Source organism: Hemitrygon akajei, chromosome 31, assembly GCF_048418815.1.
Source record: "Hemitrygon akajei chromosome 31, sHemAka1.3, whole genome shotgun sequence".
Classification (NCBI taxonomy): Eukaryota; Metazoa; Chordata; class Chondrichthyes; order Myliobatiformes; family Dasyatidae; genus Hemitrygon; species Hemitrygon akajei.
The window spans coordinates 10,169,559-10,196,729 of record NC_133154.1 but is presented as its reverse complement, the minus strand read 5'-3'; the positions used below and the strand labels follow the sequence as shown (position 1 = coordinate 10,196,729).

Genomic DNA, 27,171 nt, shown 5'->3' with positions numbered 1-27,171 from the left:
TCTTGTGAATGACTGAGATGAAAAAAAAAAGACCAATGGGCTTACAGGGTACTGTAGGTAAGATGACTGGAGATAACCCAAATCCATCCTGAGGTACACAAGTCAATTCTACTTGACCCAACAGTGATTGGGTCAAACTAGTCACCATGAAACAACACTGTCAATTAGCGCCAAAGAGGCAGGGCACTCTTTTCCTCTCAATAATCTGATTGCTCCTAGGCTCCTATAAATGAAAAAAAATCACAAAGCTTCTTATAAAAGATTTTATTTAAATGCATCAGGTTTTTAACAGTCCGCAAACAAAAAAAAAGAATTGCAACAATTGGGATAAATCAATGGATTAGATTTCTCCCGATGAAGTGAATTGATAATTACAAGTTAAGCAGTCCTCTCTTTATATTTTTTAAACTGTAAATCTTTTTTGGTCAAATGAAAGACTTTTCCATTAAAGATCTGGCGTCAAATTTATTTATCTTACTGAGAATTGTATTATTTGTATACCCACAGTCCTCCTCCGGTTATACTTTTGTCTCAGCGCCACTTTGATCATCTTAAACTTTTTCACCGGAGACCACAGAGAATTGTGTTTTTATTTTACTTTGAATATTCTATCGCGGCCCTTTCTGATGTTAAATTTTAAGTTTCTTTTTTTGTCTTTGTCCAAACCATAGAAAATGTTTCTTTTTCTCCTTATTTTGAAAAAAAATATATGAAAGCTTTTTTTAGGTAAATTTTATTTATTTTTAAAATTTTTTTTATTTTTTTTTAAATCTGGCGTGAAATGTATGGAATGGCACAGCACCACACTCGCACAATAGGTTTTCCTGATTTAAAGAGGTCACTGGGGTGCCAACTCTCCCTCGTCCCTCCCGTTGTCCCAAACTCACTTCAAGTAAAAACTTTCCGAAATTGGAATTATTACCCAAACATTTTTTAAAAAAACATAATCCGTCTGGAGATAAAGTGTTGTTTCCTCATTGAACTATCTCCCATTGCTTCAACTGAAAATTCGTGCTCTCCCAATTTAAAATTTTATCAAATAATAATAATTTAAAAAAAAACTTTGAAATTCTTGATTTGAGCTTTTGGTTGGAAGAGGGGAGTTGGTCCATCCATTGCATGCAAATTTCTCAAATCCACAGCTTGTCACTCATTTATAGAATGTCTTTTAAAAGAATAAATATTTTGTTTTATTTTACTTTCTCCTTTGACACGTGGTCGTTTCAGTCAGCGGCTGAGCAAGTTAAAAAACTGATGTTTCTTGTTGCTGTCTTGGTTCCACATCTTCTGTTTAACTGGCCTGTGTCACAGCAAAGAATGAATTGCCATTCCTGGATATTGTAAAAATTCCTCCTTAAAACTTTTCACCTCAAACAAGGGAGACAGAGTCCCTTTTATTTCATTGTCATCACTCCCGGTGAGGTATAAGGCAGGTGGGGTGAGGTGGGATGAAAGCATTTCAACAATAAAGAGCGCTTAAAACACTTAGTAAATGAAGACAAATACTCCCTCTTTCTCACTATCTCCCTCTCACTCTCTTCAATCCATTCTCTGGTTGGAATTTAGGCCGGAGATCTTTCTCTCCACTCGTTTCTCTCTTAGTTTTCGATTTTAAAATCTTTTTTTTGACAAACTTTTTGCATTGTTTTTTTGCAATGGAATTCGGGTTTCATGCAATAACTTTTAATATTTTCATTAATCCATTTTTTTGTAAATTATTAATTTTCCTCTTAAATTCTTTTCACACTCTGTCTCTCTCTTTCTCTCTCTCTCGCTCTCTCTCTCTCTCTCTCTCTCTCCTTGCCATTCAGCTCTTTATACAGGCGTTGTTCTTCGATTGACCGTGTTGGTATGCAAGGAATCCTTAATGTCTTTCTGGATGCAGTTATGGACCTGTAGGAAATTGTGGTCTCGCTCGGAGTTGTAAGTGGCAGTTGAGGTGGTGGTCTTCAGAGGGTCTCTCGTGAGGGTGTACATGGATATCTCTGTGGACGGCAGCGTGTTAAAGCCTTTGAGACCGACGGGAGAGGGGTCTCTGGAGTGCGAGGGCTCCGTGGAGCGGGAGCTCGATCGACTGCGCCGTCTGTAGCGGTATCGGTAACTGGGGATCCGAGTGATGGCAGAGGATTGGAGGTAATCCGTGGATCTTGTCCCTGCCCTGATCTGTTTGTGTCTGTCAATGAACATGTGAACCGCTAACACGCCCACCATCTCCGCGATTATGAAGGAGAGCGCTCCGAAGTAAAAAGACCACCCGTAGGAGTAACTGTTCTTTTTTGAGTCGCTCTTAGCAGGATCTCCCGCGTTGGCTGATATGTACACGATGATGCCGATGATGTTACTCAAACCTGCGGAAGAACATGGGGGATGGGGGGAGTTGGAAGAACAAAAGGACACCGGTTATTGATATTCGCGTAAAGGAAATCAAGTTTTCCGGGTGGGGGGGGGGGGAGGGGAGTGGAATTGTTGGGAAAGGCGCACCAATTGCCCTCCTAATGCGAATCTTCCCATCTCTACCCTTGGTTGAGGTCTCATCGTACACTGGAGCAAAGAGGGGAGTGCCACATCAGTTTTGAAGGTTCATCTTGCCAGTACCTATTCCCTGAATTCCATCCCCTCGATGGCAGAGTACTTGAACAGGCCCTTCAGCTCACGGTGTCCGTACCAAACATGATGCCTAACTGAACCAATCTCTTCTGCCTATACACGGTCCATTCCCCTCCATTCCCAGCAAGGTCCCACCACTCCCCCCCACCCCTCGCTCCCCTACAAGACCATAAGATACAGGAGCAGAATTAGGCCATTTGGCCCATCAAGTCTGCTCCGCCATTTCATCATGGCCGATCCATTTTCTCTCTCAGCCTTCTCCTTTATCCCTTCACACCCTGACCAAACAAGAATCTATCTACCTGTGCCTTAAGTATACGTAAAGACTTGGCCTCTGCAGCCACCTTAGTGGCAAAGAATTCCACTCTCTGGCTAAAGAAATGCCTTCTCATCTCCGTTCTAAATGGACGCCCCTCTGTTACCTCAGTCACTGCACTGTAAATATTTTAATCCACATTTTGTAATGCTGTTTGCATTGTAAATATGCGCTGGCATTTACTGTATGTGCTTATGCACATTTTATTCCATATCTGTGCTTTAACCTCTAACTTTATTTTTGTACCTAATTCTTTATTCTTCATATCGTTGAATATTGTTTTTCATTTATTTATCTGGAGATACATTGTAGAATGGGCACTTCATTGGGCCACACCGCCCCAGTTCAACCCTAGACTAATTGCAGGACAACTGACAGTGACCAATTAACTAACCAACCGGGATGTCTTTGGACTATGGAGGGGAAACGGGAGCGTCTGGAGGGAATGCGCACATTCCATGGGGAGGACGTACAGATGAGGTTGGAACTGAACTCCGAGCTCCGATGCCCCGAGCTGTGATACTGTTGCGCTAACCACTACGTTTCCATGGTGCCCGGCGGTACTTTTTTGTTACGTGACGCGCCACAGTAAATTCCTAATATAAAGTTAGGAATAAAGTTGATCCTTGATAATTTTAAAAAGTCTTGTCGTCTGATTAGGCCGTGGGATCTTGCTGTACATGGATAGGCACCTGTGTTCCATTGGAGTGTATCGCTACATGGTAGACTTGGAGAGGATGTTTCCTATGGTGGGAGAGTCTGAGACCAGAGGACAAAGCCTCAGAATAGAGGGACGTCCATTTTAGAAACATAGAAAACCTGCAGCACAACACAGGCCCTTCGGCCCATAAAGCTGTGCTGAACGTGTCCTTATCTTAGAAATCTTAGGGGTACCCATAGCCCTCTATTTTTTTGAGCTCCATGTACCTGTCCAGGAGTTTATTAAAAAACTTTATTGTATCTGCCTCCACCACCGTCGCCAGCAGCTCATTCCACGTACTCACCACTCTCTGCGTAAAAAACTTACTCCTCTCCGTATTGTACTGCCCTGGCCTGCGTACTGGCTTGGGTCTCACATTGACAACTTACCCCAACGTCTCCTTGGTACCTGCTTCCAAGCACCTTAAGACTGTGCCCTCTCGTGCTTGCCATTTCAGCCCTGAACTGAGATGAGGAGGAATTTCTTTAGCCAGAGAGTGGTGAATCTGTGGAATTCATTGCCACAGGTGGCTGTGGAGGCCAGGTTATTGGGTGTACTTAAGGTAGGGGTTGATTGGTCAGGGTGTGAAGGGATGAGGGAGAAGGCAGGAGATTGGGGCTGAGAGGGAAATAGACCAGTCATGATGGAATGGTGGAGCAAACGTGATGGGCCAAATGGCCTAATTCTGCTCCTATAGTGAATGGTCTTTTGGTCTACATCCATTCTTTGTGAATATCCCTGCAACTTCTTTACAAGGTTCGTGTTTATTGTTTCTTATCCCGAGTTCTGTCCTAGAAGGTGAATATTAACCCTAAATGAGGCCACCCGTTGGCCGTGGCACCCCAGCACTCTCAGAAACCCCCTTTAAATACTGACACCTTTATGGGGACCCCCTATAAATACTCATATAAACCCAGGGATCCCCTGTCAATACTGAATTGCCAACCACAACTGACGAGCCACATCTGCCTGAAGATAATGCACAAGTCTTAAGTACACACCAGTTAACACAAAACAGTGCTCCCATAATGGCACAATTCATGCAGATCTCTTTTTAAAACATTGGCCCCTGATGGTTTTAAAAGCCTCTACAAATACTGACACTCTCCAAGGGACCCTCTGTAAATACTGACACTGTTCCTGAAACCTTTTATAAACACCCAAACTCTCTCAGGAAACCCTTTTAAATACTGACGCGCTCCTAGGGGACACAATTCTGGGGAACCCCATAAATACTGACACAGTCCCAGGAACTCCCTGTAAATACCAGCACACTATTGGGATCCCCTATAAATACTGGCACTCCTGTAAATAAACTTCTTGTAAATGGTAACAGATTCACTGAGACATCTTGTAAATTCTGACACACTCCTGGGTTCTCACTTTAAATTCTGAAATACAACGTATAAATACTGATACACTCCCTGCAAACACTGATGTGATTCTGCAGAGGTCCTCTAAGCACTGCCTCGAGAATCTGTAAACCCACAGGACTGCGTTTTTATTTCTTGGAAGTTCCTGGAATTGTGCATGTATCTAAGTGAAATTAGGAATAGGTAGTTAAAGGTAGAAGGTAAAGATTAGCTTTCTTTGTCACATGTACATCAAAGCTTGGTATGTCACCAAAGACGCTCCACTCGCAAATTCCTACAGAATTTGGAGAGCGTTCTGACTGGCTCCATCACCATCTGCTACGGGGGGGAGAAGGTGCTACTGCACAGGGTCAAAAGAAGCTGCAGACAGTTGTAAACTTAGCCAGCTCCATTCTAGGCACTAGCCTCCGTAGTATCCAGGACATCTTCAAGGAGCGATGCCTCAAAAAGGCGGCATCCATCACTGAGGACCCCCATCACCCAGGTCATGCCCTCTTCTCATTGCTACCATCAGGAAGGAGGTACAGGAGCCGGAAGACACACACTCAGTGATTCAGGAACAGCTTCTTCCCCTCTGCCATCAGATTTCTGAATGGACATTGAACCCATGAACATTACCTCAATACTTCTTTATTTCCATTTTTGCACTTCTTCTTTAACTATTGAATATATACACACACACATATATCGAATGTATATAAATATATATATGTAATATATAAATACACACACACACACACACACACACACACACACACACACACACACACACACACACACACACACACACACACACACACACACACACACACACACACACACACACACACACACACACACACTCACTCACTCACTCACTCACTCACTCTGATAAGTTCGTGGCCTAAGGTAGAAGGAGTCAATTTTAGAAAACCTGGCACATTTATTTTTCAACATAGTCCCCTCCTACATTTACACACTTAGTCCAGCGGTCGTGGAGCATACGGATCTTGGACCTCCAGAAAGTGCCCACAGCAGGGGTGATTGATAAGTTTGTGGCCTAAGGTAGAAGGAGATGAGTTATTAACTTCAAACTTTCTGCATTTTCACTGAAAGAGTTGACCTGCTTGTGCATGTAACGAGAGCTGTATAACTCATCTCCTTCTACCTTAGGTCATGAACTTATCAATCACCCGTGGTGTGGACCACTTTCTGGAGGTCCAAGACGTCAACTTCTACAAAGAAGGGATCCTTATGCTCCACGACCCCTGGACTAAGTGTGCAAATGTAGGAAAAATAAACGTGCTAGGTTTTCTAAAATTGACTCCGTCTACCATAGGCCACAAACTTATCAATCAACTCTTGCATATACACATATATATATACACACACACACTTACTGTAATTCACAATTTTCATTTACAGTGTACTGCTACCGCCAAACAAATTTCATGACATATGTCAGAGATATTAAACCTGATTCTGATTCAGACATACAGATGTGCAGTTTAAAAGCAAAGATTGTGAAGATTGTGCAGTCTGCAAGCGTCGTCGTGCTTCTGGCACCGATCTAGTGTGCCCACAACTCATTGCCCTCTGGAAAGTGGGAGGAAACCCACGAGGTCACAGAGCGAACATGTGATCTCCTCTCAGGCAGCGGCAGGAATCGAACCCGGATCTTACAACTGACAGCATAAAGCATTGCGCTAATCACACTTCCCCACCCCTCCCCCCACACACACATAGTTATGCACAGGAATCCCTGGAAGTCTGCTGGAATACACAAGATGTACTGGTGTGCACCAGGATCTCCGAGAGTTTATCACTATTCACAAGGAGACCAGGACGTACGGGAGTATTTCACTATTTACAAGGAGACCAGGACGTACGGGAGTATTTCACTATTCACAAGGGGACCAGGATCCCCAGGGTTTATCATTATTTACAAGGAGACCAGGACCTCCGAGAGTTTATCACTATTTACAAGGAGACCAGGACGTACGGGAGTATTTCACTATTTACAAGGAGACCAGGACCTAGGGGAGTATTTCACTATTTACAAGGAGACCAGGACGTACGGGAGTATTTCACTATTCACAAGGGGACCAGGATCCCCAGGGTTTATCATTATTTACAAGGAGACCAGGACCTAGGGGAGTATTTCACTATTTACAAGGAGACCAGGACGTACGGGAGTATTTCACTATTCACAAGGAGACCAGGATCCCCAGGGTTTATCATTATTTACACGGAGACCAGGATCCCCAGGGTTTATCACTATTTACACGGAGACCAGGACCTACGGGAGTATTTCACTATTTACAAGGAGACCAGGACCTAGGGGAGTATTTCACTATTTACAAGGAGACCAGGACGTACGGGAGTATTTCACTATTCACAAGGGGACCAGGATCCCCAGGGTTTATCATTATTTACAAGGAGACCAGGACCTAGGGGAGTATTTCACTATTTACAAGGAGACCAGGACGTACGGGAGTATTTCACTATTCACAAGGAGACCAGGATCCCCAGGGTTTATCATTATTTACACGGAGACCAGGATCCCCAGGGTTTATCACTATTTACACGGAGACCAGGACCTACAGGAGTATTTCACTATTTACAAGGAGACCAGGACCTAGGGGAGTATTTCACTATTTACAAGGAGACCAGGACGTACGGGAGTATTTCACTATTTACAAGGAGACCAGGACCTAGGGGAGTATTTCACTATTTACAAGGAGACCAGGACGTACGGGAGTATTTCACTATTCACAAGGGGACCAGGATCCCCAGGGTTTATCATTATTTACAAGGAGACCAGGACCTAGGGGAGTATTTCACTATTTACAAGGAGACCAGGACGTACGGGAGTATTTCACTATTCACAAGGAGACCAGGATCCCCAGGGTTTATCATTATTTACACGGAGACCAGGATCCCCAGGGTTTATCACTATTTACACGGAGACCAGGACGTACGGGAGTATTTCACTATTTACAAGGAGACCAGGACGTACGGGAGTATTTCACTATTTACAAGGAGACCAGGATCTCCCAGGGTTTATCATTATTTACAAGGAGACCAGGATCTCCCAGGGTTTATCACTATTCACAAGGAGACCAGGACGTACGGGAGTATTTCACTATTTACAAGGAGACCAGGACGTACGGGAGTATTTCACTATTTACAAGGAGACCAGGATCTCCCAGGGTTTATCATTATTTACAAGGAGACCAGGACGTACGGGAGTATTTCACTATTTACAAGGAGACCAGGACGTACGGGAGTATTTCACTATTTACAAGGAGACCAGGATCTCCCAGGGTTTATCATTATTTACAAGGAGGCCAGGACCTACAGGAGTATTTCACTATTTACAAGGAGAGCAGGACGTACGGGAGTATTTCACTATTTACAAGGAGACCAGGATCTCTGAGGGTTTATCATTATTTACAAGGAGACCAGGACCTACAGGAGTATTTCACTATTTACAAGGAGACCAGGACGTACGGGAGTATTTCACTATTCACAAGGAGACCAGGATCTCCCAGGGTTTATCACTATTCACAAGGAGACCAGGACCTACGGGAGTATTTCACTATTCACAAGGAGACCAGGATCTCCCAGGGTTTATCACTATTCACAAGGAGACCAGGACCTACGGGAGTATTTCACTATTTACAAGGAGACCAGGATCTCCCAGGGTTTATCATTATTTACAAGGAGACCAGGACCTACAGGAGTATTTCACTATTTACACGGAGACCAGGATCTCCCAGGGTTTATCACTATTCACAAGGAGACCAGGACCTACGGGAGTATTTCACTATTTACAAGGAGACCAGGATCTCCCAGGGTTTATCATTATTTACAAGGAGACCAGGACCTACAGGAGTATTTCACTATTTACACGGAGACCAGGATCTCCCAGGGTTTATCACTATTCACAAGGAGATTCTGTTTGTGGATCATTATTTTTAGGGACTCCCGGAGAACTTGTCAGCTTTTACAGTGGGCCCCTGGGAGAATGCCAGTATTATAAGGAGTTTCTAGCACTATGTCAGTGTATTCCCTGAACCTTCTTTCTGATAAAGACAGTCCTAGGTATCCCCTATAAAGACTGAAACACTTCCAGCACTTCCTGTTAAAACTAAGAAACTCCGCAGTCCCTTTGGCAACACAAGAGATGCTGCAGATGTTGGAAATCCAGAGGAACACACACAAATTGCTGGAGTCAGCAGTCAGGCAGCACCAAAGGAGAGGAACAAAGGGCTGACGTTTCAGCCAAGACCCTTCACCAGGAGTTCCTGGAAGTTCGCTGGACGTGCCCTGTTCTCATTGCTGCCATCAGGGAGGAGGCACAGGAGCCTGAAGCCACACACTCAACGATTCAGGAACAGATTCTTCCCCTCTGCCATCTGAGTTCTGAATGGACATAGAACCCATGAACACTACCTCACTACTTCTTTCTGAATTTTTATTTTTGCACTACTTCGTTAATTGAACTATTTTATATATACACTTTCTGTAATTCACCAATTTTCATCTATTATTGTGAATCGCACTTCCATGTGTCACCAGCAGGGAGGTGCTACATGAAGCTTGCCGTTGGAGAGGCTACCTACTGGCAGGGAGAGAATCGCACATTCAGCTCTCCTTTTTAACAAGACTGCTAGCCAGTGGTGGAAGCTCAAAGTGAGATGACAAGCGCTACCCACTACACTCCCACCCTAGATGCATCACAACAACCATTTTGACAGTACAGAGGACGGGGAGGAGGTCTGGCCCCTGCACACATAGCACAAAGGCCAGTGGTGTTTGGACAGCCCCAGGTGCTCGTGAACCAGACCCCCAGCTACGGGTAAATAGCCCCACTGCCTTGTGGGCAGCCTCGGGAGAGACGAAGGCTGTGGGAATAAACCCAGATAGCAAATCTGGAGTGGAGCCCCTAATGCGGCTGGACATCAGTGAACTTCCCTCCGGCAGCTCCTACAGAAGCTGGTGTCGAACGTATCGCTCCATAAGCTTTCCTTTGGTCAGGCCGAGAGGGGGATCTTGACAACTGGGCATCTCAGGATCTCCACACCTTCTGCCCAGGCTTGTGCTGACGATCATCACCCATTGTCCTTCCAGAATGGATTGCATTGTACTGCCGCAAAGTTAACAAATTTCATGGCATATGCCGGTGATGTTAAACCCGATTGTGATTCTGAAGGTATTCCTGTGTACACCAGGATCTCCAAGAGTATATTTCACTACTTGCAAGGAGACTCTATGAATCGTTGTTCTGAGGGACCCCGTATGAAATTGATTTACTCATGAGGATATCATATGAACTTCAAGCAGAACAGAGCTAGTAAATGGGGTCTAGAGCTAGTCATATACACCTGGGACAGAGTCACACTCATAAACAGACTCAGGCCCTTCAGCCCACTAAGTCTGTGGTGGTCATCAACCTACCCATTCACACTAATTCTAACATTAATCCTAGTTAATTCTATTATTGCCCCAACTTTCTCATCGGCTCTCCTCAAACTCTCCTCGACATTAGAGGCAACTTACTAACTAGGCTGCCGGAACTGGAGTACCCCAGGGAAACTCACGCAGTCACGGGGCAACCAGACAGCACCCAAACCGGGATCGAACCAGGGACCCTGGCACTGTGAGGCAGTTGCTCTGCTAGCTGCACCACCATGCATTCTGACAGCAGAACCTGAAGAAAATATGACTACCGCTTTAAATATTGATGCTGCTAGCGCTCCTTGTTAATATTTCACACGTTCGAGGCCCCACTCTAAATATTGACACAAGCTAGGGCTTTTCTCTTCGAAGCAAAGGAGGACGAGAGGTGGTGGAAATGGCTAATAAGAGGGGGCATAATTTTAAGGTGATTGGTGGAAATTATGTGGGGGGAATACCCGAGGAAAGTTTTTCCCCACCACAGAGTGTGGTGGGTGCGTGGAATGAATTGCTGGGCATGGTGGTAGAACAGATACATTAGGGGCATTTAAGAGACCCTTAGGCACATGCATGAAATAAAAATGGAGGGCTATGCGGGAGGGAAGCGTTATATTCATCTTGGAGTATGTTAAAGGATAGCATGACATTGTGGGCCGAATAGCTGGTACTGTACTGTACTGTGCCGTACTGATGTATGTTCTATTTTCCAATTCCTTGAGTCTGCCTGTAAATCATTCACTATCATCATTAGGAGCCACTTCGTATGATGTGGGCAATTACGGTCTCCGTGACCATGACTGTTTTTGGCAAATTTTTCTACCAAAGTGGTTTGCCGTTGCCTTCTTCTGGGCAGTGTCTTTACAAGACGGGTGACCCCAGCCGTTATCAATACTCTTCAGAGATTGTCTGCCTGGCGTCAGCGGTCGCATAGCCAGGACTTGTGATATGCGCCAGCAGCTCATACGACCGTCCACCAGCTTCCCCCGGTCACGGCTTCACGTGACCCTGATCGGGGGGTAAGCAGGTACTACACCTTGCCCAAGGGTGACCTGCAGGCTAGCGGAGGGAAGGAGCGCCTTACACCTCCTTTGGTACCGCCTGTAAATACACTTTGTAAACACTGGGGACTCACTGTAACCAATGATAGCTTCCAGGGATCCTTACAAACTCTAATACATTCCAGCTCCGAGTGACACAAGTTAAATACGAATATACACGTGGAGTCACTCTGTACATACTGATACACCTTCAGGGATGCCTTCATATTCCGACACATTTTCAGGAATCTCCTGTTAGTCTTCTAGCAAGCACCCCAGGATTCTCTGTATAAGACCAGGGGTTCCCAACCTTTTTAATGCCATGGACCCCTACCATCAACCGAGGGGTCCGTGGACCCCAGTTTAGGAATGCCTGGTATATTCTGACTCACTTAGGGTGACCCAGGTGTCCACTGAGGTTGGGTATATTACAATTAGAGGGCATGGGTTAAGGGTGAAAGGCGAAAAGCTTACAGGGAACTAGAGGGGATAATTCTTCACTCGGAGGGTCGTGAGAGTGTGGAATGAGCTGCCGGCACAAGTGGTGCTTGCGAGCTCAATTTCAATGTTTAAGAGAAGTTCAGATAGGTTCATGGATGGGAGGGGTATTGTGGGGGTGCGGGTCAATGGGAATAGGCAGTTCAGTCGGTTCAGCATGGACTAGATGGGCCGAAGGGCCTGATTCTGGGCTATACTTTTCTATGACTCTATGGCCCCTGTATGCACTTCTATAAACCCAGGTTAGCTGTAAGGAAGCACTCCAGCAGCTCTACTTCGCCAGAAGTTTGAAGAGTTTCGATGTGATATCAAAGTCTTACAAACTTCTGTGGGCGTACAGTTGAGAGCTTGCATCGCAGCCTGGTGTGAAGGGTCCGATATACACAGGATCACAAGGGACAGCAGACTGCTATAGACTCGCTCATCTTCATCACAGACACAACCCTCCCCGCTGTGGCAGGCACCTTCGAGAGGCAGTGCCTCGAAGAGGTGGCGTTCATCGCCAAGAACTACCCGGGACTTTCCCTCTACTTGCTGCGATCACCAGGCAGGAAGTACAGGAGCCTGAAGACCCAAAGGGACAGATTCTTCCCCTCTGCCCTCAGATGTCTGAATGGTCCATGAGTTCATGGACCACTTATCCTTTTCTTTTGCAATTATTTGTTCTTGCAATTTATATTAATTTTATGTGTTTCCTCTGTATTGATACAGCAAAGCAACAAACTCCATGTCATCTAAGTCAGTGATAGTAAGTCTGATTCTGTAAGTACCTACAAACACCCTGGGAACCCAAGTAAATACTGATGCAGCCCAAAGAAATTCCGGAAAACATTGAATCCGGAATATTAGAGGGCTATGGGTAACCCTAAGTAATTTCTAAAGTAAGTACTGTTCGGCACACCATTGTGGGCCGAAGGGCCTGTATTGTGCTGTAGGTTTTCTGTGTTTCTAGTATTTTTTTCAGAATCAGGTTTAATATCACTGGCATATGTCGTGAAATTGGTTGTTTTGCGGCAGCAGTCCATTGCGATACATGGTAACAGAGAAAAGCACACAAATTACAGTAGGTATATACTATATATTAAATATTTAAGTTAAATAAGTTATGCAAGATGAAAATTAAAAAGTAGCGAGGTAGTGTTCATGGATTCAATGTCCATTCGGAAATTGAAGCTCCTGAATCGCTGAGTGTGTGTCTTCGGGCTTCTGTTCCTCCTCCCTGATGGTAGCAATGAGACTTGGGCGTGTCCTGACTGTCAGGAGTCCTTAATGATGGATGCTGCCTTTTTGAGGCATCGATCAATGAAGATGTTCTGGATATTACGGAGGCTAGTGGCCATGATGAAGCTGACTGAGTTTACAACTTTCTGCAGCTTATTTCGATCCTGTGCAGTAGATTCTACCCCCCCCCCCCCCACGGCCATACAGATGGTGACGTGGCCATTGTACGTTTGTAGAAAGCTGTGAATGCCTTCAGTGACATAACAAATCTCCCTGCAGCCAAACAGTGACAAACACTTGTAAATACCATAAGCACTGACACACTCTTGTGAATCCCCCGTAAATACCAAAACACCCCCAGCGTCTCTTTAAACACTGTCTCCCCCCCCCCCCCCACTTTACAGTGGCCCCAGTAGCCAAGAAGAATGGGTCTGTCTGGATCTCTGGTGACTACTAAAAGTAGATCAATGCTCTATGGTCAAGACAGAGGACAACTCTGCAAATCTTTCTGGAGGGAAGCTCTTCAGGAAAGTGGACAGCTGAGGCCTACCTAAAGATGGAGATGGAAGAGGAGTCCAAAGTGTTCCTCACCATAAACACTCACAACTGACTTCATTGCTAAATAGACTTATTTTTAGAGTAGCGTCTTCACCTGTACTCTGGGAGAAAGCGATGGACCAGGTGCTGCAAAGCTGTCCAGCAGCTCAGTGCTACCTGGATGACATCATAATTACCAGTAAGGAAGACAAGTATCATTTCCAAAATCTCATGACAGTGTTAAAAAAGATGAGAAGATTATGGGCTCAGAGCACAATGCAACAACTGTGAACTCTTCAAACCAAGCATCACTTACTGCGGTCACACCATTGACGCACAAGAATTTACACAAGTGTACTGAGAAAATTCAAGCAGTATTGGATGCCCCAAGCACAAGGACATGTCACGATTGTGGTCCTTTTTAGGATTTGTCAATTACTATAACAGATTCCTGCCAAACCTGGCTACTGTGCTGTACCCGTTGAACTCACTACTACAGATCGGGAAGATATGGCATTGTACAAAGCAGTGTGAGGCAGCTTTCAAAAAGATAAAGGAAATGGTGATGCCAGATGCTGTAATCAAACATTATGATCCACACTGTCTAGTAAAGCTTGCCTGTGATGTCTCATCTTATGGTACAGGTGCAGTCATATCATATGTGATGAGTGTTGGAAATGAATACCCCATAGACTTTGCATTACGTTGCCTTACCACTGCAGAGAAAAATTACGCACAGATTTGCAGAGAGTTCTTGAGTCTGGTTTGGGGCGTAAACCGTTTCAACCAGTACTTGTGTGGGGGAGCGTTTACCCTCGTTACTGATCGTCAACCACTAGTGTCCATTTTCAATCCACAAACGGTGTTCCACTAACAGCAGCAGTTCAAATGCAAAGATGGGCTCTGTTTCTTGGAGAACACAATTATAAAGTCGAGTTCAAGAGGACAACTAATCCAGAAAAGCTGATGGATTGCCCCATTTGTCCTTGGAAAAGGACATACCTGAAAAACTTACAAAAGAGGACATTCTCCCTACTACTAATCAGAAGTATTATAGCAGTGATAATCCAAGGGGAAACCAGAAAAGACCCCACATTGTTTCAGATCTACATGGCCATCCAAAATAGCTGGAATGCACAACAAAAACTCCAGTTCCACCATTTTTACCAGCGCCGAGATGAACTTGCCCTTGACAGTGGCTGCCTTCCAAGCCGAGAGCTAAAGTGTTGGAGGAGCAACATGCTGGTCATCTAGGCACGGTCAAAATGAAAGCCTTGGCTCAGAGCTTCGTCTGGCGGCCTGGGATAGATCAGCAGATTGTAGTGCTCTGTACGGGATGCCAACAGCATCTTGGAGAGGAAAGAAGAAAGGAAAAGAAAGGTGTCCTGAGCTCTCAGAATCTCTTTCTGCAGGCCCAAGAGTCAACTCTCACAGTTGCCTGATCTACTGAGTTCCTCCGGCATTTTGTTTGATACTTGTGGTAATAACTTGCATCTATCACTAAAATGGTGGTGTGCTTGGTTGCAGCAGCCACTCTGGGACCATCAAATAGTGCATCCGTGTGTCTTAAATGTTTTTTTTTGTGATTGCTAAGACCCTGGTGGACATCGGGAATACAAAATACTGCAAGTCCAGTTCGTTGGTTCATCGGAGAGTCTGACGGCACGGGAGCTGCGTGGTCTTGGTTGTTGTACGGACCAGGCCTCATAGTGTAGTGTTGCCTGTTACAGGCACCCAGCGGAGGAGGCACTGGAGGTGATGTGGGAGAGGACAGAGGGGCGGAATGCATGCTTGTGTCTGTGCCGGGTTGGGGGCTGCCACCGGTGCTGCTCTCATTGGTAACTTAGAACACCTTCCAATAACTTTCCCGCTACTGATGTCAGGTTTACCGGCCTATAATTTCCCAGCTTACTTTTAGAGCCTTTCTTAAACAACGGAACAAAGTGAGCTATCCTCCAATCCTACGACACCTCATCAGTTGCTAAAATCATTTGAAATATCTCTGCTTAGAGTCCCTGCAATTTCTGCATTAGCCTCCTCCAAGGTCCGAGGGAACACCTTTGCATGCCATGGGGAGTTATCCGTTCTAATTTGTCTCAAAACTGTGAACATTTCCTCCCCTGTAATCTGTATACAGTCCCTGAACTCACGTCTGCTTTTCCTCACATTTATAGGCACTGTGTCAATCTCCTGAGTAAGTTCAGAGGCAAAGAAATCTGTTTAAGATCTCCTCCATCTCTTTCAGTTCCACACATAGATTATGACTCTGTTCTTCAAGAGGACAATCCTGTCCATTGCAATGCTTTTGCTCGGTGGAAGCCTTTGGGATTCTCCTTCACCTTGTCTGCTAGATCAACCTCATGCCTTCTTTTAGGCCTCCTGATTTCCTTCTTAAGTGTTCTCTTATATTTCTTACACTCTTCAAGTGCTTCATTTGTTCCTGCCTGCCTACTCTTGCTACGTACCTCTTTCTTCTTTCTAACCAGGTCCTCAATATCTGTTGAAAACCAATGTTTGTTGTATATATTACAAAAAAAAACATTTAAAGTGCCACACTGTTTTCAGGTTGTTTAAAACTTCCCTGCTCAGAATGGTGGCTGGTCCGCACTGCTGTTATTAAAAAATTAGAGAGAATATTGCCTTTTGGCTGCTCAACCTCCCACTGAAGAATGCTGTAGACTTGATCTAATGTCTCTAAAACTGTCACCCATGAGGCAATGTACCAGCTGGGGATCTCATTCTCATCCACAGAACCTGCTGTCTGATCCCCTCCTTTCATAGAAATAGAAATTTTTCCATTTTTCTAAGCTCCATGTACCTATCTAAGAGGCTTTTAAAAGACCCTATTGTATCCACTTCCACCACCATCACGGGCAGTGCATTCCACGCAACCACCACTCTCTGTGTGAAAAACTTACCCCGGACGTTTCCTCGGTACCTATTTCCAAGCACCTTAAAACTATGTCCCCTTGTGTTAGCCATTTCAGCCCCGGGAAAAAGCCTCTGGCTGTCCACACAGTCAATGCTTCTCATCATCTTATACACCTCTATCAGGTCACCTCTCATCCTCCGTCACTCCCAGGAGAAAAGTACTCTCAACCTGTTCTCATGAGGCACACTCTCCAATCCAGGCAACATCCTCGTAAGTCTCCTCTGCACTCTTCCATAGTATCCACACCCTTCTTGTAGCGAGGTGACCAGAACTGAACACAGGACTGCAAGTGGGGTCTGACCAAGGTCTTACATTACCTCATGGCTCTTCGATCCCATGGTTGACGAATGCCAACACACTATACACCTTTTTAACAATACTGTCAACCTGCACAACAGCTTTAAGCGTCCCATCGACATAGACCTCAAGATGTCACAGATCCTCCACACCGTACTTTCACTACAGCTTGGCACTGTGAATCTTCTTCAAATTCTGACCCCTTCTCAGAATCAGGTTTATTATCACTGACATACTTAATGTTGTGAAATTTGCCGTTTGGCCACAATAGTACAGTGCAATACATACACTATACTACAAGTTATAATAAGACACACACACACACACACACACACACACACACACACACACACACACACACACACACACACACACACACACACACACACACACACACACACACACACACACACACACACACGAAAAGAGAGCAAAAATAATGAGGTAGTGTTCATGGGTTCATTGTCCGTCCAGAAATCTGATGGTGGAGGGGAGGAACCTCTTCAAAATGTTGAGTGTGTGTCTTCAGGCTCCTGTGCCTCTTCCCTGATAATGAGAGGAGAGCACGCCTTGGGCAATGGGGGTTCTTGATGATGGATACTGCCTTTTGAAGGTGTCCTCGGTGCTGGGGAGGCGAGTGCCCATGATGGAGATGACTGAGTTTACAACGCCTTGCAGATTTTACTGATGCTGTGCAGTGCCCCCCGCCCCCGCATACCAGACGGTGATGCATGCAGTTTGAATGCCCTCCACGGTACATCTGAAGAAGTTTGCTACATTCTTGGGTGACAAACCAAATCTCCTCAAACGCCTAATGAAGTACAGCCACTGCTGTGCCTTTTTCATAACTGCAGCAAAATACTGGGCTCAGAAACTCCTGTCATAACTGGAAATTCCATAATCACTCTTTTTAAATATTAATACACTCCGGGACGCTGCAAACACCTGACAAAATTCATCACCCTCCCAAGATCAAATGACAAATCCTGGACCCTGATGTAAATATATTCTGTGCCTGGACACTCTTGTTTACAAAGAAATGCTCTGAGAGATTCTCTAAAATGAAACCAGACAACGGGGGCACCAAGTAGATTCCCAGGGATCTCCTAAAATATGCACATTTCCCCAGCATCCACTTGTAAATACCGACACTCTACTAGTAACGCTTGTAAATACCCTCAAGGTTCTCTGTAAATATTTACTCACAAGCCAGGACACTCTGAAATCACTCAAGGTCTCCTCATGGCAGCTTCACAGAGAACCCCTTGCAAATACTGATTCATACCCAGAGAACCCTGCAAACACTGGTAAACTCACTGGGACCCCCTGTAAACACTGGTAAACTCACTGGGACCCCCTGAAAACACCGGCGTACTCACTGGGACTCCCTGAAAACACTGGTGTACTCACTGGGACCCCCTGCAAACACTGGTAAACTCACTGGGACCCCCTGAAAACACTGGTGTGCTCACTGGGACCCCCTGTAAACACCGGCGTACTCACTGGGACCCCCTGTAAACACTGGCATACTCACTGGGACTCCCTGAAAACACCGGCGTGCCGACTGGGACCCCCCTGTAAACACTGGTGTGCTCACTGGGACCCCCTATAAATTCTGAATCACTTACTGGGTCCCTGTAAATACTGATACACTCCCAGAATCCCCTATAGACAGTGACACTCTCGCCGGGATCCCCTTTAAGTACTGACAAATTCCCAGGGCACCCCTGTAAATACTGACACACTCTCAGAGAACCATGGAAATACTGACGCACTCCCAGAGACCCCCTGTAAACAGTGACACACTCAACAGGACCCCCTGTAAATACTGACACACTCCCAGAATCCCCTGTAAACACTGACACACTCCCAGAGACCCCCTGTAAATACTGACACACTCCCAGAATCCCCTGTAAACACTACATACTCCCAGGACCCCCTGTAAATACTGACACACTTCCAGAATCCCCTGTAAACACTACATACTCCCAGGACCCTCTGTAAATACTGACACACTCCCAGAGTCCCCTATAAACAGTGACACACTCCCAGAATCCCCTGTAAACACTACATACTCCCAGGACCCCCTGTAAGTACTGACACACTTGCTGGGATCCCTGTAAATACTGACAACACTCCAAGGGACTCCCTGTGTATACCAACACACTTGTCGGGACTTCCGGGGTACATGGCAGCGTAGTGGTCAGCACAACGCTTTACAGTACCAGCGACCCAGGTTCAATTCCTGCCGCTGCCTGTAAGGAGTTTGTACGTCCTCCCCGTGACCACGTGGGTTTCCTCCGGGTGCTCCGGTTTCCTCCCACAGTCCAAAGACATACTGTAAATCATTGTAATTTGTCCCATGATTAGGCTAGGATTAAATATGGGAGTTACAGGCTCCCACGGCTCAAAGGGCCCAAAGGGCGCACTGTATCTCAATAAATCTGTAAAGACAAGCCCACACTCCCCTTGAGTCATTTGGAAACTTAATATATCCCAGAGTAAAATCATTCAAGAGATGTTTAAAAATACCTTGCGACGAAAACGAAATGAGTATTGAAGTGTTTACTGGCAGGTATGGAGTGTGACTCGAGATATCAATGGTTCCAACATCACCTGCCTTCTATTCACAAGTGAGTAACACCATCATCAATTACTGAAGAAGGATTAGGAGTCATTGTTAAACACACTCTTAATCACATACTTTCCTTGCACGAGCCAAGCGTCTTTATTGATGAATCAACTAACTTCAAGTGATTCATGATTCTAGTACAGTAGACCATCATTCATGCAGAAAATGGGATTCCTCCTGGCAAATACTGATCGCCCCACTAGCAGCATTAAAAACGATGATCACCGCCTTTAAAAACGAAGAAATATTCAAGTGGCAAAATGGTCCAACCGTGGCTGACAAGAGAAGTCAAAGCCAATGCAAAAGCGAAAGGGAGGGCATACTACAAAGGAAGAAGTTAGCGGGAAGATAGAGGATTGGAAACCTTTTAAAAAACCTCCAGAGAGCAACTAAAAGAATCATCAGGAGGGAAAAGATGAAATATGAAAGCAAGCTAGCAAACAATATAGAAGATAGAAAAAACTTTTTCAAGTGTATAAAAAATAAAAGAGAGACGAGAGTGGATATAGGACTGCTAGAAAGTGATGCCAGAGGAATTGTAACGGGGGACAAGCAGATAGCAGATGGACTAAATGGGTACTTTGCATCAGTCGTCATTGTGGAAGACACTAGCAGTGTGCTTGGTGTTGAAGGGTGTGAGGGAAGGAAAATGAGTGAAGTTACTATTACAAGGTGCTCAGAAAGCTGAAAGACCTAAATGTGCATAAGTCACCCCGATCAGATGAACTGCAATCTAGGGTTTTGAAAGAGGTAGCGGTAGAGATTGAGGAGACATTGGGAAAAATCTTTCAAGAATCACTGGACTCTGGTATGGTTCCGGAGGACTGGAAAATTGCAAATGTCACTCCACTCTTTAAGAAAGGAGGGAGGCAGCAGAAAGGAAATTATAGAGCAGTTAGTCTGACCTCAGTGGTTGGGAAGACGTTGAAGTCAATTGCTGAGGACGAGGTTATGGAGTACTTGGTGACACAAGACAAGATAGGACCAAGTCAGCATAGTTTCCTTAAGAAACAAATAGGATGGATGAAGGGGATGTAGTGGATGTTGTATATTTGGATTTTGACAAGGTGCCACACATGAGGCTGCTTACCAAGTTAACTGCCCTGGTATTACAGGGAAGTTCTTAGCATGGTTAGAGGCATTGGTGATTGGTAGGAGGCAGTGAGTGGGAATAAAAGGATCATTTTCTGGTTGGCTGCCAGTGACTAATGGTATTCTGCAGGGGTGGTCGTTGTTGAGACCTCTTCTTTTTATGCTGCATATCGATGATTTAGATGATGGAATAGTAGCTTTGTTGTCAGGTTTGCAGATGATTCGAAGCTTGCTGGAGGGGCAGGGAATGTTGTGGAAACAGGAAGGCTGTCGAAGGACTGTCAGAACCCCAGTGCATCCCTCCCCCTCCCATTGCACAGCCAAAGCAGAAGTATCGACCCTCCCCCTCCTCATCTCTCCTCTGGGCCAGCAGAAGAACTGACCACCTCCCCCATGCAAGCAATAACAAAAGCCCCCAAAGAGTTCTTGATTTGGGTCCATCAGAAACTACAGTACACAACCCAACACATCGGTGTCATAGGAAGATGGGCAAGAAAGTGGTAAGTGAAATACAATGTTGGAAAATGCATGGTCATGCACTTTGGTAGAAGAAATGAATGTGCAGACTATTTTCTAAATGGGGAAAAAAATCCAAAAATTGGAGATGCCAAGGGACTTGGGAGTCCTTGTGCAGAACACCCTAAAGGTTAACTTGCAGGTTGAGGTGGTGGTGAGGAAGGCAAGTGCCATGTTAACATTCATTTCAAGAGGTCTAGAATACAAGAACAAGGATGTGATGCTGAGGCTTTATAAGGCTCTGGTGAGGTCTCACCTTGAGTATTGTGAACAGTTTTGGGCTTCTTAACTAAGAAAATATGTGCTGGCATTGGAGAGGGTTCAGAGGAGGTTCACAAGGATATTTTTTGGGAATGAAAGGGTTATCATATGAGAAAGTTTTGATGGCCCTGGGCCTGTATTTGCTGGAATTCAGAAGGATGAGGGGGGATCTCATTGAAACCTTTCGAATGTTGCAAAGCCTAGACACAGTAGATGTGGAACGTATGTTTCCCTTGGTGGAGGAGTCTAGGACAAGAAGATAGGATAGAGGGGCATCCATTTAAAACAGAGATGTGGGAAATTTTCTATAGCCAGAGGGTGATGAATTTGTGGAATTTGTTACCACAAGCAGCTGTAGAGACCAGGTCGTTGGGTGTATTTAAGGCAGATATTGATAGGTTCTTGATTGGCCACGACATCAAAGCTTACAGGGAGAAGGCTGGGGAGTGGGGCTGACGAGGGGGAGAAAAAAGGAAGAGCCATGATTGAATGGTGGAGCAGTTTCGATGGGCCAAATGGCCTAATTCTGCTCCTACAACTTATGGTCTTCTTCTGGGTCTTCAGACCAGCTATGTGGCAGGGCTCTTTGCTATCACCAGAAACAGCCTGGAAGACATGCACCTTCAGGGAGTGGCCCCATAGACAACTTGGATCCTTGCTGATTTCGCCAACTGAAGTGTTGTGGGAAACTGAAATGTCAAGACAGGAAGCGGCGTGCACTGTTGCCGGAAGAAGGCCTCTGCACCTGAGCGACTCCCACTCCCTCCTTTTATGGTGAGTGAGAGCTCGCCAGTCCTCAAGTCGAGGGGCTTGGAGAAGCAACACGGAACATTGCAACATCGGAATAGTGAGCTGGTGGTCTCCTGCTCTTGTTATTGCAGGAGCGGTAGCTTCCCTCCCCCGGCAGAGAGAGAGAGGACGCCTGTCTGAGACACCGATGTGTTGGGTTGTGTACTGTAGTTTCTGATGGACCCAAATCAAGAACTCTTTGGGGGCTTTCGTTATTGCTTGCATGGGGGAGGTGGTCAGTTCTTCTGCTGGCCCAGAGGAGAGATGGGGGGGGGAGGGTCGATACTTCTGCTTTGGCTGTGCAATGGGAGGGGGAGAGATGCACTGGGGTTCTGATGGTTCTATCATTCATTCTGTGCGGGTTCTTATTTAATGCGTATCTGTGAGGAATAAGAATTTCAGGTTGTATACTGTATATATTCTCAGATGTTAAATTGAATTGAGCTGAATTGACTTTATTACTTACATCCTTCATATACATGAGGAGTAAAAATCTTTGTTACGTCTCCATCTAAATGTGCAGTGTGCAATTTATAGTAATTTATAATAAATAGTATGTACAACTATATATCCTAGAAATACAGTTGCGTCAGCATGAATTAATCAGTCTGATGGCCTGGTGGAAGAAGCTGTCCCTGTTGGTCCTGGCTTTTACACTGCAGTACTGTTTCCCGGATGGTAGCAGCTGGAACAGTTTGTGGTTGGGGTGACTCGGGTCCCCAATGAATCCTTCAGGCCCTTTTTACATACCTGTCTTTGCAAATGTCCTGAACAGTGGGAAGTTCATATCTACAATACTCTGGGCTGTCCGCACCACTCTCTGCACAGCCCATTTGAACCACCTGAGTCACCGCAAGTGGTTGAGTTCGTGGGAGTTTCTGTGTGCTAATTGGTTGCTGCCATAGAATGCTTTAGATGTGACTTGGGAACAGGGTGTTCTAGGGATGTGTAACAAGATTCTCTTTTTTAAAAGATTACCTCTAGTTTGGGTGGTTGGGGTGGAGATACGTCTCTACCAAAGGAGGTGTAAGGAGCTCCTTCCCTCTGCTAGCCTGCAGGTCACCCTAGGGCAAGGTGTGGCACCTGCTTAGCCCCTCGATCAGGGTCACGTGAAGCCACAGAAGCAGGTGGTGGATGGTCATCTGGTGATGTGACCACTGACACCAGGCAGACAATCTCCGAAGAGTATCGCTATCGGTTGTGGTCACCCGTCTTGTAAAGACACTGCCCAGAAGAAGGCAATGGCAAACCACTTGTGCAGAAAAACTTGCCAAGAACAATCATGGTCGCCCACGTCATAGGACACAACGCACGATGATGATGGTGACCTTCATTTGCCGCATGTACATCAAAACGTCAAAACACGCAGAGTTCAGAGTTCAATCCCAGCATCCTCTGTAAGAAGTCTCTGCACGTCCTCCCCGTGGAATGTGTAGGTTTTCTCCTACAGTCCAAAGGCACACTGGGTAGGTTAATTGGTCATTGTAAAGTGTCCCGTGATTGGGTTGGGTTAAATCAGGGTTGTTGGGGGTTACTTCCAGTCCTTTGAGCTGTGCTGTCCAGCAAATCCCAATTTAATCCTAGTCTAATCACGTGACAATTTACAATGACTAATTAACCTACCAATGGTCTGTGGGAGGAAACCGGAGCACCTGGAGGAAACCCATGCAATCACAGGGAGAATGTACAATCTTCTTCTAGGCAGCAGTGGGAATTGAACCTTGTACTGTAAAGCACTGTGTTACTGTACCGCCCCTGGTACATCTGATAAATCAACATCAAAGAGAAATTTTGTTCAAAATCTCACACCCAATATTGGTCAAGCATCACCCACCCAAGCTATAAAACTCCACCAGCTCCCGGTAAAATAACACCGCAGCTTTAAAGCTCTCTTCTCCTTTTAACTTGCAGGTTAAGTCAGTGGTGAGTTAAGTTGTCCTTTAAAACCACCATGGCTGAACATGCACTCCATGGTTGATTTCCTAGGTATACCTGTTCACCTGCTTGTTAATGTTTAATCAGCCAGTCAGGGGCTTTTTCCCGGGGCTGAAATGGTTACCACAAGAGGACACAGGTTTAAGGTGCTGAGGAGATGTCAGGGGTAAGTTTTTTACTCAGAGTGGTGCGTGCGTGGACTGGGCTTCTGGCAACGGTGCTGGAGGCGGATACGATAGGGTCTTTTAAGAGACTTTTGGATAGGTACATGGAGCTTAGAAAAATAGAGGGCTATGGTTAAGCCTAGTCATTTCTAAGGTAGGGACATGTTCGGCACAACTTTGTGGGCCAAAAGGCCCGTCTTGTGCTGTAGGTTTTCTATGTTTTTAATCACGTGGCAGCAGATCAGTGTATAAAAGCATGCAGTCGTGGTCAAGAGGCTCATGTGTTTCTCAGAGCAAACGGATTGGAGAAGAACTGTGACCTGAGTAGTTTTGGCAGTAGAATGATTGTTGGTGTCAGATGGAGTGGTTTAGGAGTCTCAGAAACTGCTGATCTCCTAGGATTTTCACAAGTAGCAGTCTTTAGTGTTTACAGAGAATGGTGCGGAAAAAAATGCATTTAGTGGTGGTCCTGAGGACGGAAAAGCCTTGTTAACGAGAGAGGTCAGAGGAGCAAGGCCCGGCTAGTTCAAGCTGACAGGAAGGTGTCAGTAACTCAAATAACCACATGTTACCACAGTGGTGTGCGGAAGAGGATCTCTGAATTTGAACAGCGGTCGAAGACCACGAGCGTACACGCAGTGGCCATTTTATTAGGTACAGGAGGCACCGAACAAAGTGGCCACTGGGTGTCGTTCTGTCCACCTGTCACACTAGATAGATACTTCACTGATCCCAAAGGAAATTTCAGTGTCACGGTAGCACAGATATACAAATATTAGAAGAGAAGTAAGAAAGAATAAAAATAAGTTTCCTCAAACAGTCTAACAGGAGGGGGTCATCACTTCTCCAGCTGTAGGTTGACTCATTATCGAGCCTAATGGCCGAGGGTAAGAATGACCTCATTTAGCGCTCTTCGGAGCAGCACAGTTGTCTTAGTCTATTACTAACAGTGCTCCTCTGAAGCTTTATTAATTGTATATATATCAACTTGTTGAACTTTTGTATAATTTTATAGCTGTATATAACCATATAACAATTACAACACGGAAACAGGCCATCTCGGCCCTTCTAGTCCGTGCCGAACGCTTACTCTCACCTAGTCCCACTGACCCGCACTCAGCCCATAACCCTCTATCCCTTTCCTGTCGATATACCTATCCAATTTTACTTTAAATGACAATACCAAACCTGCCTCTACCACTTCTACTGGAAGCTCATTCCACACAGCTACCACTCTCCGAGTAAAGAAATTACCCCTCATGTTACCCCTAAACTTTTGCCCCTTAACTCTCAACTCATGTCATCTTGTTTGAATCTCCCCTACTCTCAATGGAAAAAGCCTATCCACGTCAACTCTATCTATCCCGCTCATAATTTTAAATACCTCTATCAAGTCCCCTCTCAACCTTCTACGCTTCAAAGAATAAAGACCTAACTTGTTCAACCTTTCCCTGTAACATAGGTGCTGAAACCCAGGTAACATTCTAGTAAATCTCCTCTGTACTCTCTCTATTTTGTTGACATCTTTCCTATAATTTGGTGACCATTATGTAGAAGATTATGTATCAATAAAAAGATTCTAAAAATGAAAAGTGCTCCTCTGTTCAGCCAAGGTGGCATGCAGAGGGTGAGAAACATTGTCCAGATTTGTCAGGATTTTCCACAGGGTCCTTTGTTCTACCGCAGCCTCCAGTGTGCCCAGTTTGACTCCTATATCTCCTATAACTATGTGCTTATGTGGGTCAGTATCAAGTTCTGTTTGGTAATATTCAACGAAAGTTACTGTATTCATTTTGAGTCTGTTCTGATGTAGAGGTGCATGTACCAACTCTCAAAGCTGGCAAGTCAGACTAGTTTTTAGATGTTAATTCATTTCAAATCCCCAAGGGTCGCGAATGGACCTTGTAAAGGACATAGTTAACCTGATTAAAAGGAGGTTTGCCAAACGGTATCACATGCTCTCAGACTTCTCTCTCGTGCTCTCGGTCAAGATCTCTTAAATGTGTCATGTCTCCTTCCTGAAGCAAATACGCATCCGGTTCAAACACACTGCCCCTTATAAAGCGACAAACAGCTGCTCCATTGCCAGATAACTCCATATAGCAAAAATACGGGAAGAAAGTCGATATCAAAGAAACCAGAGGCGGTGCAGTACAAATAAAGTTAAGAATGCACACTTATAAGCAGGCAGGAATGCTCCGCACACCATTAAACTTACCCACAACATGCAACAGCCAATCCAGCACAGTCACTAACATCCAAACCAATTACATCCAAGATAAATCTTGGTAACGAGGAAAGGTTAGGAAGTGTAAATCTAACAACAAGCACCAGCAGACCGATTCATATGTACCGCACCAGCAGACCGATTCATATGTACCGCACCAGCAGACCGATTCATATGTACCGTACCAGCAGACCGATTCATATGTACCGCACCAGCAGACCGATTCATATGTACCGTACCAGCAGACTCAAAAACAGTTGCTTTCCCCAAAGGGTGATCACCTACTAGACCCACCCCCCACCAACCACCACTACTTTATCACTTTCTGACAGAGTCGCCTTATGTACGGGCACTCCTGTGCCTAGCGTTACTTTATGGACGCGCGATTATATGTAAGTGCAGTGGTTAGCACAACGCCTTACAGTACCAGCGACCTGGGTTCAATTCCCGTCGCTGTCTGCAAGGAGTTTGTGAGTTCTCCCCGTGACCACGTGGGTTTCCTCTGGGTGCTCCGGTTTCCTCCCACAGTTCCAAGGTGAACCGGCTGGTAGGTTAATTGGTCATTGTAAATCGTCCAGTGATTAGGCTCGGGTTA

General features: G+C 45.3%; 1 protein-coding gene across 1 annotated transcript in view; it reads right to left on the bottom strand.

Moving 5' to 3' along the window:
- Window positions 1–249: 249 nt before the first annotated feature.
- Window positions 250–27,171, bottom strand: part of cacng2a (calcium channel, voltage-dependent, gamma subunit 2a) — a 359,183-nt gene continuing 332,261 nt past the window's right edge. The window contains exon 4 of the mRNA XM_073033359.1: window positions 250–2,348. Within this exon, the coding sequence (XP_072889460.1) occupies window positions 1,816–2,348 (533 nt within the window). The 3' untranslated portion in view covers window positions 250–1,815. The remainder of the gene's footprint in view (window positions 2,349–27,171) is intronic.